We start from the raw sequence: 14,570 nt of genomic DNA, 5'->3' as shown, positions 1-14,570 counted from the left end.
AAAATAAAATGTTCTTTAAATCTATACTCTGTACTAAACACCATTACATCTGCAAGTGTACAAATGTGTTTTCAGTTAAACAATAGTACTCAAGATAAAACATTGAGCCTAGACCTTGAATAGACTTCATTCAAAGTAGTCTGACTTAAACAGTCTTCTTTTTGTTTCTTCATTTGATGGTTAAGAAAACCATGCTCAGCAGGGAATAGGGTTGGGAGGTTGGGGGGAGAGAAGCAGGAAGAAGAATGTTAGTTCCTGCAATTGCAAACCAAAAAACAGAGTAAATGCATATTAATAATGTAATCAGTTGTAAACTTAGTTTTAAACATTACGCTTATTTCTTTGCATTCATTTGAAGAATTAAGTACACATTGCAGTATTGGAATAATAGATATTTTCAAGTTCATGTGTACATTTACATGTCACAGACATGACAATGTAAAGGACCCAGGCAGTCTAGTTAAACTAGAGCTTTATTTCTGATCAAATCCCTGTCAAGGAAAGCTTTCGTGCAAGTATGTGAAAAGTTATCAAAAAGTACTGCAATAGATCAACAGTTATTTATAATTGATACTTAAATAAGTAGACAGCCAAGTAAATGCAGTAGCAAAGCATTCACAAAATTAAAACCCTCCCACCCCAACCAAAAAAAAAACATAGGAAAGCTCAGCAAAGAGGCAGATCCTGGCAGGGGTTGCCACAGGTCAATCATACATCTTAAGAGTTTCCCCTCGTTTAGATCACCAGTAGCATTTCCCAAAAAATGGAGACACTCCAACCCTTTCCAATACTTATAAGGCAGCATTTTCAGCAGTGTATCTGTCTTAATCCATCAATTTTGATGTCACAAGGCTAAATAATACTGCTGAAAATCTGGCAGCCGTATTTAAAGAAGAAAGAGAAAGTCTCGTGAGGAAACTGTAGGCTCTGAGGCTTACAGTTACAAAGAAAAGTATGCATTGCACCACTCCCTGAAAGATGTTGAATTACTACATATATTTCATTGAAGAACAAGTTTTAGCTGTTAGAACTTCTAGGTGTTGTTTCCTGAGGCTTCGTATCACAGGGAAGTTTAATTTACACATAAAATCTGCCTGCTCTTCAGTAACTTTAAACCTTCCACTAAGCCCACTACCAGCAAGTCTTTAGAAGCCTAAATTTAGTCAAAACTGATTCTGGGACCCACATAGCATAACATGATTTGGATTCAAGTTTCAATCATAATCGCTTAGAATGTGGTTCACTTGACAAATAATCAGTTAAAAAGATCCTGCTGTAGCAGTCTGACTTGATATACGGTAGTCCAACCAGCAGAAGGAAGAGGAAAGGCCAGCATGGCGAACCTAGACCAAGAGAAGTACCAATTTGGAATGGGTATCTCCTCTTCCTTGCAGAACCCCACTGCTCTATAGAGTCTCAGCTTCTGATCACTCTTCCATGAAGAGCAAGCAACACACTGGTACCTCCTGATGTATTAGCAGGCTAAGTTGAAGTGGAAATTGTAATGTTTTTATCTTCAAGCAACTTGCAGAGGTGAGTGAAGGAACCCTACCGAAGGCAGAGGAGCCTCTCTCCTGTAAGTGTTAAGCAACAGCAAGGATAGACTGCAATAGCTGTTAATGAAAAATGTGTATTTCAAAATGAGAAGTATAGTTAATTCTAGAAAACAGTTAAAAACACAAAGTAGGCTTCTCGCATTTTGTTACTGAGGTTATCCATGTTCTGTTTATTCTGAAACGCAATGGCTTTCTCTTGACATAAAAATACTAAGAGTTTATTAGCTTCCATCATATCTTTCTGTCTAGCAGGATGTACATGCCACAAGCCACTATATGCAAACCTGCGAACAGACTGCATGTATGCAGTATGTAGTGCTTTTCCTCCTATACAATGAAATGGGTATAAACCTCAGAAAGACGTTTGCATCTCTCTCAAAATTTCTCTATATCAGAAATATTTATATCAACTTAAAATTCCTGTAAAAAGCCCAAATCCATTTTGAAGGAATTTATAGTTTAATTATGACAATTAAGAATATCCACTCTCTCTATTTTTCAACAATAGCATTGACATGTCCCACAACATGCTGTAGAATTTTTGCTGCCCAAAATCATCACTCAGGCTTACAAGGAACAGTATTACTCAGTACATTTTCATTTTCTTCTTGATACACCTTTTACTTTTTACAACCAAAACAGTTCATATAATGTCCATTAGTCACCATCTATGAACAGTGATGTTAGATTTCAAAAAGTCTTACTTGGGAAAAATACGTCCTGCAAGTCTTACAAACCCAAAACATTCAAGAGGCAAAAGGTATTTTGAGTGTTAGAATGTCAGAAACATAATGGCTAAATGTATTTTCTGAAGTGCTCCCTTGCATGGGTTTTGCACTAGAAAGTAAACCAACATACAGTGAATGAATACTGAGGGTAAGAAAGCCTCATTAGAAAATTACAGAGTATTAAGAACAATGGAATCCAGGAGCAGATAATTAGCTTCATTTAATTGAAGACAGACACCACACCTCTTTGAAGGAAACTAAAGAAAATTCAAAAATATTCAAGAGGGAAAATGTGTGGGGTTTTTAATGAAAGTTTAGTTCAACACTTGCTTAGCCATTCTTCTGTCAGATGCACAGTAGAAACAGGCAGTAAAAACCAGGCTTATACAGCTAGCAAGCTGAGGATGTGCATAGGAACAAAGCTAGAAAAATTGATCTGGATAAACCTATTCTAGCAGATTTTTGACTGCAGTCCAAGCAGTCAGTAGTACTCCCAAAGATGACTCCTTCCCCAACATACAGAGAAGTCAGTCAGCTCCATAGTGACCAGCTGGCACCAACAACTCAAATAAATAGTCACAATGTTCTTTACATCTTTGCGTTTAAGCAAAGTAGTTACACTAATCATATTTGCAATAGTCTTATTTGTTCAACTTAAGTGGCTTCTACACCTGCAAATACTTTGATTTATAAAATGTAAGCCTTTCCATTACGAAAGCACAGGCAGAGTCCCTCAACCTGTCATATGCATAGCCATGAAAATGCAGTAAAAGTATCACACTGTACGTGACCTTCATTCTCCAGGCACTACTTACAGAGTGCACTGCTAGAACACAGCAAGTCTTTGCATTCTGCGTGAGAAAATATTAGTTGCCCAGTAATAAACTTTGATGTGCACCAGTCATATTGCTTTAATTGAACTCTTATTCACATAATCATCAGTACCTTTTAATTCAACGTCTGACCTTCTGTTCAACTCATTTACTCTACATCAATGGCTTTGTTATTTAAATTAACAGCACAAATTTCAGTGAGAAAAATTATGTACACACTACAGAATCCATATATGTTTTTACAGCATGCTAACAATAATCAGCTTTTGTCTGACAAAATCTTCAGTGCAAAAATAGGACAAATTTCCATTTCTAATTACTAAACCTAGTGTCATGCTGCTAGACTACAGCGCAACTTTTGAATAAACATCACCTTAAATGCAGTGAGTGGCTGACTGTAAACACTGCCTAATTTCACTGTTCTGCTTCTAATGACATTTGGAAGAATGTAGTGTCCTTAAATTTGTTTAATTTAAGGCCTGGCCGGAACCAGTGCAGAGTGGTAAATGGATTAAACATTGACCAAATATTTATTATCTTTTATAGAACAGGCCTGTGTTTATAACAGGGAGAGAATGCAGTGGGCTTCATCACAATGCTAGGTCTCAGGTGCTGACAAAATTCTGACCCTACAGAACTTTTCCTCCTCCTTTCTCTCCTCTTTTCTGCAGAATGCAAAGACAACTTGATTATTTCTGCATTTATGAGGCGCAGAAACTGAGCATGCACAGTTTTTTCCATCCAATATGCTTATGATTAGCCTACAAAACACCTATCTCCATGAAAATAGCACAGTGTTAAAACAAGGAAACCTCCTTGCAGTTCAAAAATCTGGATTTATTTAGCTTTACATTCCCATATTAGATTATACAATCCCATACTGCATTATAAACCTCAGCCATAATGGCAGAAATTAGGTCTTTAGCATCAGTCACTTAATGTGTGTATAGTAATAGTTACAACTCTCAGAATTGTCACCCGTAATCTTTCACTCCCACACTTGGACGCAAATTTAAGAAGGTTGTAAGGGAAGCATATGTCAGGAATAGGAAAGTCTACCAATGGATTTAGTTTGTTCTGAAAAAATAAATAACTCTAAATGCATGAAAAACAGATGGCATTGATTTTTTAGTTCTCATTTAATTCCAGAGAGACAGGCTACACAGAAGATGCTTTTTGAGGCCACCATTCATGAGGGCTTTAGAAGAAAGCTAGATTATTGCCTACTTAAAAACAGTTATCTTCCAAGCAACTGCAGTCTCAATTCAAAGACTACTTAGAGGCTTCTTAATAGATTACCAGCTTGGCAGACTCCAAAGCTTGTAAAGGGTAAAACAGTAAAGAAGTTGTCATGACAGACCATAATAATTCCACAAATTTGCTCCACTGAGGTCCCAGAGACTTCTTTTTTCTTAAATGAATGATGAGTAGAAGGGACACAGGAATTCTCAATGCTAAAAACCATGGCGCTACTATTTTTAAGGAACGTGAATTCTGGGGAAGCTTTGATTAATAGCAGAAATTAAAATAAGACATACTCCTTAGAGTCTCATCTTAGAAAACAATTACACGAACTGCAGAATATTCTCAAAGCAGCTCCTGAGGCAGAAGACATTTAACTGGTAATTCAGCTAGCTAGCTAGCATTTCCTGACGTTCTAGTGAAAAATATTTTTTCATGATACAAAAATGGCAATTCAATTTTAATTAAAATTAAAATACAAGACAGCGAAAATCCTTATACTGCTCACTTATTGCAAACAAAATTCTCTCACTCATGAGATAGTATGTTTGGAAACTCGTAGAGACGGGGCTTGCTTTTTCTGCAGAGAGCTCTGAAAGCAGTATGGCCAATCGCTTATTAGGCCAATCACCCCTGCAGCTCCTTTCCCAGTTGTGTTTTTCTATACAAGAACTTCCATAACCAACAAAACAGATGAAACTTGGTGTTAGCATAAGCTTGACTACATACAGCTGTAGGTAATCCTTTATGAAACAAATGCTAGGCTCATATTTTGCAGACAGATTAATATGAACAACTGTATTCAGAATAAGTAGACTCATTAAGAATAGGAAAACACTTCCAAAACACAACATATATATACTACCATATTTCTATGATCAGAAAATTAATTTGAAGAGTTTTACAAGTTGCTCTAACTCAGAATAACAACTTTCCTTCCTTAAAAACTGTTGTACCTCCCCTTCTCTCCCTCTAATAATCAAATGCTACCTAAAAAAAAAAAATTTCCATCTATTCAGGAAGTAAAGAATACTGATAGAAAAGAAGTTTTATGCAGCTCGTATGTCTCAGAGAGATTCTGGGCTTATTACTCCAGAACCGCCCCCTCTATTTTAGTAGTCACAGATCTGTACCAATGTTAAGAGAGATGTAGATATACAACATTAGAATATTGCTATTAATCCACAAAGCAAGTATGCCACTTTGAGATCTTACCCCTGGGAGCTAAGACAAACAATGATTCGCATTTTTCAATGCAGTCTTGAGTATATTGTGACGTCCTTTGGAGGCTGCAAAGGACTTCTTGCCACTAAACAGTCTAACTTCTATTGTTTCTGTGGGACAGCAGTAATCTGTGGTAGGTTACAAATAAACATTCACTGAAAGATCAAAAGAGTTAAATTGTTGGAGTCACGGGAAAAGAAGGGGGTTTTGCTTTCTTCCCCCCCCCTTCTTTTTTTCTTTTCCCTTATTAAGGGGTCTTACTACCACTATGCAACCATTTTTCTACTTGGTTATTCTAATTCCAACTGGAAATATATACAAAGTGATCTAGATTTTTACTTAAATATTTACTTCTCTTAATTCAGAGATGATCAAAAAAGAAGACAGGCAGTGAGAAAGGGATGTCTACATGGTTTTTTATGATTTATAAAGGCAGCATGGATAAGTTTTAGTTCAGCTTTATTTAAAAAAATGTGCAAGTTCGGGTCTTGTCTCTATGACAACTACACAACTGGTGGAATGATTCTCCCCCTCTCACAAGGCTGAAAAACTGAGTAATTCAGAGAGGAAGAGATTTTTTAGTCAGACTATTTACAACTGTTTAGTTTTGTTAACACCTATTTAAAGCTAATGCCTACGGAACATTTTTGGAGAAAGGATGTCTTGTTTAAGACAAAACTTTCTTTGTTTAATTAAGAGACAAGAGAAGTTCCAAAGGGACATTTAAACTTTCACTGAGTCTTCAACAAATACGATAACCAGACCAGATTTGATATTTGTAAGATGAAGATAATTTGAAAAGAAAATAAGCTATTTATTTAAAAGCCATGTAAATCCAGCCCCTCTTTTAGGCATGCATATTTCCAAAGCAATTGTTTTTCTTGCAATAACTCTCTTCTTTCTCCAGTCAGAGCAAGATTCTGCCTTTAGAAGTCTTTACCACAACAAAAAATTTTTATCACTGCAATAAACTACTCTCTCTTTCAAACAGTTAACAACAGAGGAAAAGTTAACATATTTTTCAGAAGTTATCCATCCCTCTGCTGCTTTTTCCAATATAGAATGAAAACCAATATTCTTTCACTCTGTCTAGCACCGAAAAAACAATGTTAGTAGTAATAGAATTAATGTAAATTATGAATAATCTATGCAGGTTAGCATGTCCAAGTCTGGCAAGGTCATATAATTTGGATCAGAAACAATTGCAATCCTGCATGAAGAAACTAGCAGATTGTAGCAATGTTTGTGATGTGTAATATACAGCAATGGAGATCTGTCTAAACTCACCAAGTAATAGCAAAAATTTCAAGCTGTATCTCCAACTACAATGGAAATAGTCTATGCCAGTCTTCATTTTTGTAAGAAATTTTGCAAGTCTTGCATAGGTTCTCCCATTAGAAAATTTTTAATACTAATTACTGTGCTTAGTGATTGTATTAGTACAGTTTTAATAAAGTTGAAAGCATTTATTAATTTGAAATGAGGGCTGAAATTGCCAACTTCAAAAATGCCATTTGTAGAAGGATGGCTACTTCCAAAAACTAAACTAGTAACTTAAAATCTCAGCTATAACATACTATAAACCATATTTGCCTTGTAGACTTTTGGAAAGCACACTGAACTAAATAAGTGATTTTAAACCCCAGAATGTGAAATACAGTTACTGTCCAAGTCTGTACCAGTAAACTTCACTCTGTGTCGTAACTGCAATTCTCCCTTCCCCTCCCATATACTCACCATATCTGTGCTAAAACCGGTTGAGGTAACCCAGATTGAAAAAAAAAGTTTCTAGCTTGATCACCTATAAAATAAATAGGACATCATTTCAGAAAATGCTAAAAATACCTGTAAGAGGAAAGAGGAAATCATGAGTCAAAAATATCTAAAACAGAACCAACAGTAAAACCATAAATACTTAATGCTACACATACATAACAGAGTATGAGATTTAACCTTACTTTGTCACTTGTAAACCTACCAGATATTTCCAACAAGCACATACTGTTTAAGTCTGCAACAGTCAGCATCACATGAAGTCAACCGGGCATAAACATTTAGGGCAATGGGAAACTCATGGTTGACTCCCTAATCTGTATTAATGACTCTCTTTGCAGGAATCATATGCCTTGTGAGAACATTAAAATTTTTTCTTCTAGAGGAAGTATATATCAATGTAAACTCTATCTTAGATTTTTTGGAAGTACCATGCCAGTCAGCTAGCACAAACTAAATAAAGTGGTCTTTACCCTGATATGAACCTGATAAGCCACAATTAAAGAAAGCAATGGTATATTTCAAAGTCATTTTCCAACTATCAATTAAAAGTAAGGATAGCAAAACAATTACAAAAGGATTAGGCACTTGGAAATGTTGTGGCCTATAAAGGAAAGTTGTAAACAGACTAGAAACAGCACTAAATATCAAAGGAGGTCAATAAAAAGCAGCAGTATTTTGTACCGTATCTGTCACACTGATTTTACTACTTTAAACAATCAGTTTTTGAAACAGATTTCAGTTAAATTAATACATTTTTATTTAAACAGACTTCTTAATCTGTTAGTATGTTAGCATGGTGGCTTGATCCCAGGCAGAAACTAAGCACCCAACCTCTCACTCAACTCCCTCTCCCCAGCAAGATGGGGAAGAGAATAGGGAGACAAAAAGTGAGAAAAATCAGAAAACATGTTGGTCATGGTAAAGTTGGTTTAATGAGTGAAAGAGTAGGGGGGAAAAAAACCACAGATGATGCAAAGGTAATCACTCACCACTGCCCTCAAGCTCAGTCTCTGAGCAATGGCTACGCTGGAAGACAACAGCCCCCCCACTCAGTTTTTGCTGCACATGGTGGCATGGGAGAGAGGCTTTGCAAACGCTGTTCAGCCATAGCCAAAACCTCAATGTGTTATTAACAGTGCTTCAGCCACAAATCCAAAACACAGCACCATACAGGCTGCTATGAAGAAAGTTAACTCCATCTCAGCCAGACTCAGTACAGTGAGTTAATTTACTGAGCACATTAAAAGCACTGTAAATATTATCAGGCATCAGGGTAATTCCATGCCCTGAATTCTAACTCTACAGTTTGTAAGTATCAGCTGGCATTATCAGGCATCAGGGTAATCCCACGCCCTGAATTCTAACTCTACAGTTTGTAAGTATCAGCTGGCTCTACACAGTAGAACTGCTTTATAGAGCCACAGTTATTTTAATGCTACTTACAGAAAAATAAAGTGGCATAAACCAGTTGTACAGCTGCTAAATATCAGAAAAATATCAGAAAATATCAGAAAAGATGGTTTGATGTGGTAACGCATATGAAAAATGGAATATAAAATGAGTAATATCTGCTCAATCTTTTAAATTCGTATACCCAAATGTCTCCCAGGCAACTCGGTACATATTTAGGCTCGTTAGTTAAGATGTAATTAAATGAAATTAAAAGTTAAAACTATTTCATTACCAGTGATAAATCCAGATGTTGGTTTCAGACTATGGAACTGTTGATCATGTTTAGCTCTCTCCTCCACAGTAATAGCCCAGATATCCAGGTTGCCTAGTTCAAAAGCAATGGAGAAATAAAATTAAGAAACATTATCTACAAAACTACATTAATTTTATTTCTGAGTGTAATTATATCATATCATACTGGACCTCTGAAAACAACATACACACAGAAGCCATTCATCCAAAGCCTATAGGTGAAAGCTCCATGAATCCTTATATAGCCAGTTAAGACTTATGAACTTACCAGAACTAAGTGTTACCGAATTAAGAAGGCTGCTGAGCACTGATGAGTGCATCTGGCTCGTACAAATCTTAAGCTAGGGTACTCAAAGTGCAATCAAACTTACAAATGGGCTATTAAAAGACTACATCAGCATACCAGATGATATAGTGCAGAAAGTTCATAACACTAGATATTTAGGGAGTGGGATGTCATTTGCCTCTCAGAGCATGTACAGCTGAAACGGAATTCAAGTTCTTTTAACTGAAAAGCTACCTCAAATAATCAGTTGTGTACTATGTGGGTTTGTACTATTATAAGAGAAGAACTCTCCTTACTTGTCTAGGAAAAGTGTGATTCAACCAGACAGTAAACATTTTTCATGGGCAACAACAGCACAGGAAAGTGTGCTCCTCATTCTTCTGAGAATGAGAAATCTGAGTAAGAATATGTTACACAGACCAGATTCTTCACACTACCCTCATAAGGTGAATATTTAGTTTATGTTGAGATTTACTACCCTTCTACAATGCCATGCTTCCACAATGCTATCTCCAGCTCTACCTCTATTTTTGCAGCGCTTCCTCTCCTCTCTCTCCTCTTACAGACATTTCACTTTCATCCTTCAAATTATTTGTACTCAGAGCAACCATATCTCAACTTCCACTTGAGACCTCCAAGGAAGTCTCTAACACTGTGCTTCAGGTTTGCCTCAACAGTTTCTCAACCAGTAAAATATCATGATTTCAACATCCATAGAAGTACATTACACTGGTGCACTTTCCTGTAACTCCTACTGTACAGGAACAAATGATACAAAGGCATCTAAGTTAATGGAATCACTGTTTTATCGAAGTAATATTAAAAGATAAAATGTAGACTTGTAGAAAAATAAAGAAGAGATCTAGCATTCACTCTGTCTCAGCACTAAATTCTCAGAGATTAAATTTCAGGTAATAAGGTCCACAAATATTCACAGCAAGTATTTCAAACTGCTTGCAGGCTGAGGCAGAATCAGACTCAGCAGTTATGAAGAACATGAGAATGTCCTGCCTCCTGAATTTCTTCTATTTAAAATCTACTTTCATGTGGCAAAATGTACTTGGGAGAGAAAAGGAAATGGACAAGGGGAAGAAAAACATTCCTTTAAATGGTAGATTTCATTAATGACAGAAAAGCTACATTCTTGGTAAAAAAATATCATCTCAGTTTTAGGTAACCTATGTTTTTCTAAAAGCAGACAGGCCAATAATAGCTAATTCAAAGAAAGGACACTTTAAGATTAGTCCAAAAATCCCAGAATTTTAGTGATTAAGCTCACAAAGGCACTGTAAACAGATTGCATAGCTATGCCCCCTGTGGGGATGAAACAGGACTCTTTTGGATACGAACATCCCAAAACACAATAGTTCACGTATGCAATTATCTCCCCCATCATCTCCTGAACTCCTGACAGGAGGAAAGGAATGGTGTTGATTAAGACTTCATGACCAATATGAAGACTTGGCCAACTAGTCTAGGCCAGCTAGGAGCAGATGAACATCTCCATGTATTGGAAACACAACTACTCCAGCCTAAGATCCTAATGCTGGATATGGTAGCTTACATAAAGAGGGAGAGTTTCTTGAATATAATGTGGGGAGAAAAACAAAAACAAAAAAACAACATGAAATTTCCAATGATTCGCTGGCTTGCTCGCTCTCAATTTGAGGTATTCGTGACTCCAGTACCAAAAAAAAACCCCAACAAAAAACACCGAACCCCAAAAACCACAACAACAAACAAAACCTCCAGCTCTTCCTAGCCCTCTACAAAGGCGGCGATAAAACCCAGAACTAAAATCTACAGTATGAGGTAACTAAAAATTAATAGTTAATTAATAGTTAATTAACTATTTTAAAACAAAATTTGTTGATTTATTCTCTTGAGTCCCTATAACTAGAACAGATGAGGGTCAATATTTACTGTTCCAGATGGAGATTTGGTTTGTATTGAAACAGTAGATCTCCTTTGTGGGATATGAACATCAAAAGAGCCAATGTTAAACCAAGCAAGCCTAGTAGCCTCTTCAGTCAGAAAAGTACGAATGGCATCTCTGGCATTGCCTCATTTCCATCTTTTGTTAGTTGAGGAAACAATAACACTTACGGAAGGGCATGAAGCAGGATCCTACCCAACACCAAGACATCATTCATGCCTTCAGATCCTGGATGCCAACACAGAGGTTGTGGGGCTTTTCAATATATTTGGATACAAAGGAGGCAGTCACCAAACCACAAAATTGACTCATAAGCAAGCTATTCTTGCTTATTGACTCATAAGCAAGCCTTCTAAACATCTTTTCTTTTACATGGCTTAGTAATCACCTCATCTGCAAAAGTGAAGCAGTAGGCTTTCATATATGAAATGGGCATTTTCTTCTCCTGGACAAATCGACAGAAGGTCAAGCATACCACATTCTTCCCAACAGTTATAAAAATCCTACCGTGCCATTTTTTTTTTTCTAATTAGTCATCCTTAAAATGAGCAGTATTCTGGAATATGAATGAGTCACCCCAATTTAAATACTGGTGCTGTGCTGTTTCCATACCCATTTCTCAAGCTGACTTGAAAGACTCTTTAAAAAGAAAGGAAATTAAATAAAATCAAAAACATCATTATTGGAATTCACAAGCAGAGGGATACCAGATTTTGCAAATTTGGAGTGAGGGCTCTCCCAAGATGGAGACTGCATAAATCTTCTCCTCTGCATCTCATTTGGTGACTACAGGTAACAGAAAAGGTTGCATTCTCAAAAGGATGACAAATTTCCCCATAAAAATTGGGATTTTCTTTACACCATTTGTTTCCTCTTACAACAATCTTTGACTTTTGCTGTCATTCTTCTAAAAGGAGGTATGATGCTACTTGGTAGACTTGGTTCCAGTATGACTATCATAATAAACTTTCCTCACATCACATTACAAATTAAAGATACTCCAGAAACTACAATAGCCACGTTCTTATTTCAACTTCCTCGTTGTAGAGCAGTCAGATGAGAAACATTGTTTGAGAAGAAATAGTGAATTCCTTCCTTCCTAAAGCCATGTACTACAATTAACAGGATCCTGGACAACATATGCAACATCAAATGGCAATATATGAAGTTTAAAAAAGAAAGCTGCTATCCATCTGTAATACAATGAGAACTCTCTGAAGATGGCAGAGGAGAATGCTTTGAAGATGAGATTTCCATTAACAATGCATGTATGTGTTTAAATATGGGTGCATGCAAAGCACAGCCCTAACTCTAAACAAAAGGAAACACTTCAGTCTGAACAAGCAGATTTCATTCACATCATGACTTCCCTTAGATTGTGAAAATTAGGGTGAAATGAAGTTATTCACAACTTTTTATACAACCTGAAAAAGGGTAGCCTACATGAAACTGTCCAGTGAGTTTATTTGATCACAGTTTTTGGCAGCCAGTTTCACTCACAAAATGAGAAAGTCTGGCACCAAACAAGATTTAAGTACAGATGGCTGGACTTAAAGATAACTGAGGCAATGCATAGCAGCTTACAACTATACATTTATTCTAGCTACCATGTGCAGAGATGCTTCTTCTGTGGTGCTTCACGGACATTTTCAGACTGGTAGAGATTGCATCCAATCAATCTGTGTTTAACAAGAACTGGGGTTCTCTAACAACATACTCTGAATAACATGCGTTCTTCCTGAAGTCTCCCACTGAAACACTAACACTACATACACATTTAGTTCCTAGCTATATCTGATCCCAAAAACTAGACTTGCATATATATTTACATACATATACACACACACTTTTTTTTGTGTGTATGCATATTTATGTGTATATATGTATACACAAGCATACATATACACACAACAAGAATCACATCTGCATCTTCAGAGAAAAGTCCTTAACAGATGAAACATTTAAGTGGAACCAAACTAGTTACTAGTTCTCAGCACTGAAATTTATCTTCGTAATCTTTCTTCAGATAGGTTGCAATAATGGGCTCAAAAATGTATTTCGTGTGAATACCAGAAAGTAATGTCTCTATTGCACTAAGAGAGCCCTTCCTGTATCTTTCAAAAAGACCGAAGTTCAAGATGCTACACCTTGCCCTGTTATAAATGGAGAGCTAAAAAAATTCAGCATCTTTATTCTAATCTAAACATGAGTTATGGGACAGTAAAGAAAAGAAATTTGAAGTGTTAGCATCCAAAGGCATCTGCTGTACCTTTTAGCAATGAAAATGTCCAGGAATCCTCAAAGAAAAAGCATATCCACTTCTCAGCCACAACTAGTGCTTATAAAGTGAGAATTTGTAATATTTAAATAGCATTTTAGAATTTCCTCTGAAAAAAAATATGAAAAAAGCAGGCAGGACTGAGTAGGGAAGCTTAAGACAGGCAAATAAAACTGGGTAACTGCAGAATGCAGCTATGCCCTACTGCCAGTGGCTGAGTAGCAAACTGTAGGAATGTAATGGATCAATGCACAAAAAGGGACAAGGCACAGCTTTTCCATTTTACTCTTCTGAGATGTCTCTGCACATTTTCATGTGTGTTCTCTAATGGGTCTGCAAAAACATCACAAATCAGATAAACTATCATCTCAGAAAGATACACTATCCATAAACACTATCCATACAGAACATATGCAGTAAACAACACATTTATGCAGAATTTTTGCATGTAAGAATAGTTCAGAATACTTCATAAACAACTTACCCCCAAAAGGTGTTGGAAACTGAGCCATGGTTCTGTCACTTTTCACTTGTTAATAGATGCCTGAAAAAGAAAAAAAAAAAACCCACAGATAATCAGTTACAGTATTGCCCATTTTCAATATATTTTCTGTACCACCATGTAATCAATTAGTACAGCAAAAAATAAAGGCAATGAAGAAGTAGGATCATATAAATACTATCTGCAAGAACTGTTACTTACAAGAGAACTAAATGTCTTTTTTTGCACTATCCTATGCATCCATGGGTGTGTTTTCATACTAGCAAACAGCTACATTTCAGTTCTGTTTCAAGAATGTCCTCAAAAACAATCTTCATTTATAAATAATCAGTGATGTAGTAAAGAACAGAGTTAAGTCAGCCACAACATACAAGATCTCAGTGACACTGCTCAAGGCTGCATTACTTTACTGGGTGTTAGAGCTCTGCTCCTACTTAAGAGCAAAATTGGCTCCATTTCCAACTGTTGACAACATACAACATTGTCAGCGATCTGCTTTTTATTC

At 36.3% G+C, this 14,570-nt stretch overlaps 1 protein-coding gene across 5 annotated transcripts in view; it reads right to left on the bottom strand.

Moving 5' to 3' along the window:
* The window catches only part of ITSN1 (intersectin 1), a 108,949-nt gene extending 94,874 nt beyond the window's left edge, over window positions 1-14,075 (bottom strand). For all 5 annotated transcript variants that reach the window (XM_075722848.1, XM_075722863.1, XM_075722840.1 and 2 more), the window contains exons 1-3: window positions 14,048-14,075; window positions 9,044-9,136; window positions 7,321-7,384 (exon numbers count right to left, since the gene is read on the bottom strand). In XM_075722848.1, coding sequence (XP_075578963.1) covers window positions 7,321-7,384; window positions 9,044-9,136; window positions 14,048-14,075 — 185 coding nt within the window. The remainder of the gene's footprint in view (window positions 1-7,320; window positions 7,385-9,043; window positions 9,137-14,047) is intronic.
* Window positions 14,076-14,570: the final 495 nt, after the last annotated feature.

The sequence above is a fragment of the Pelecanus crispus genome, chromosome 1 (genome assembly GCF_030463565.1).
Source record: "Pelecanus crispus isolate bPelCri1 chromosome 1, bPelCri1.pri, whole genome shotgun sequence".
NCBI classification, from domain to species: Eukaryota; Metazoa; Chordata; class Aves; order Pelecaniformes; family Pelecanidae; genus Pelecanus; species Pelecanus crispus.
Note: the sequence above shows the minus strand (reverse complement) of the source record. Positions and strands in the feature narration are given on the sequence as shown.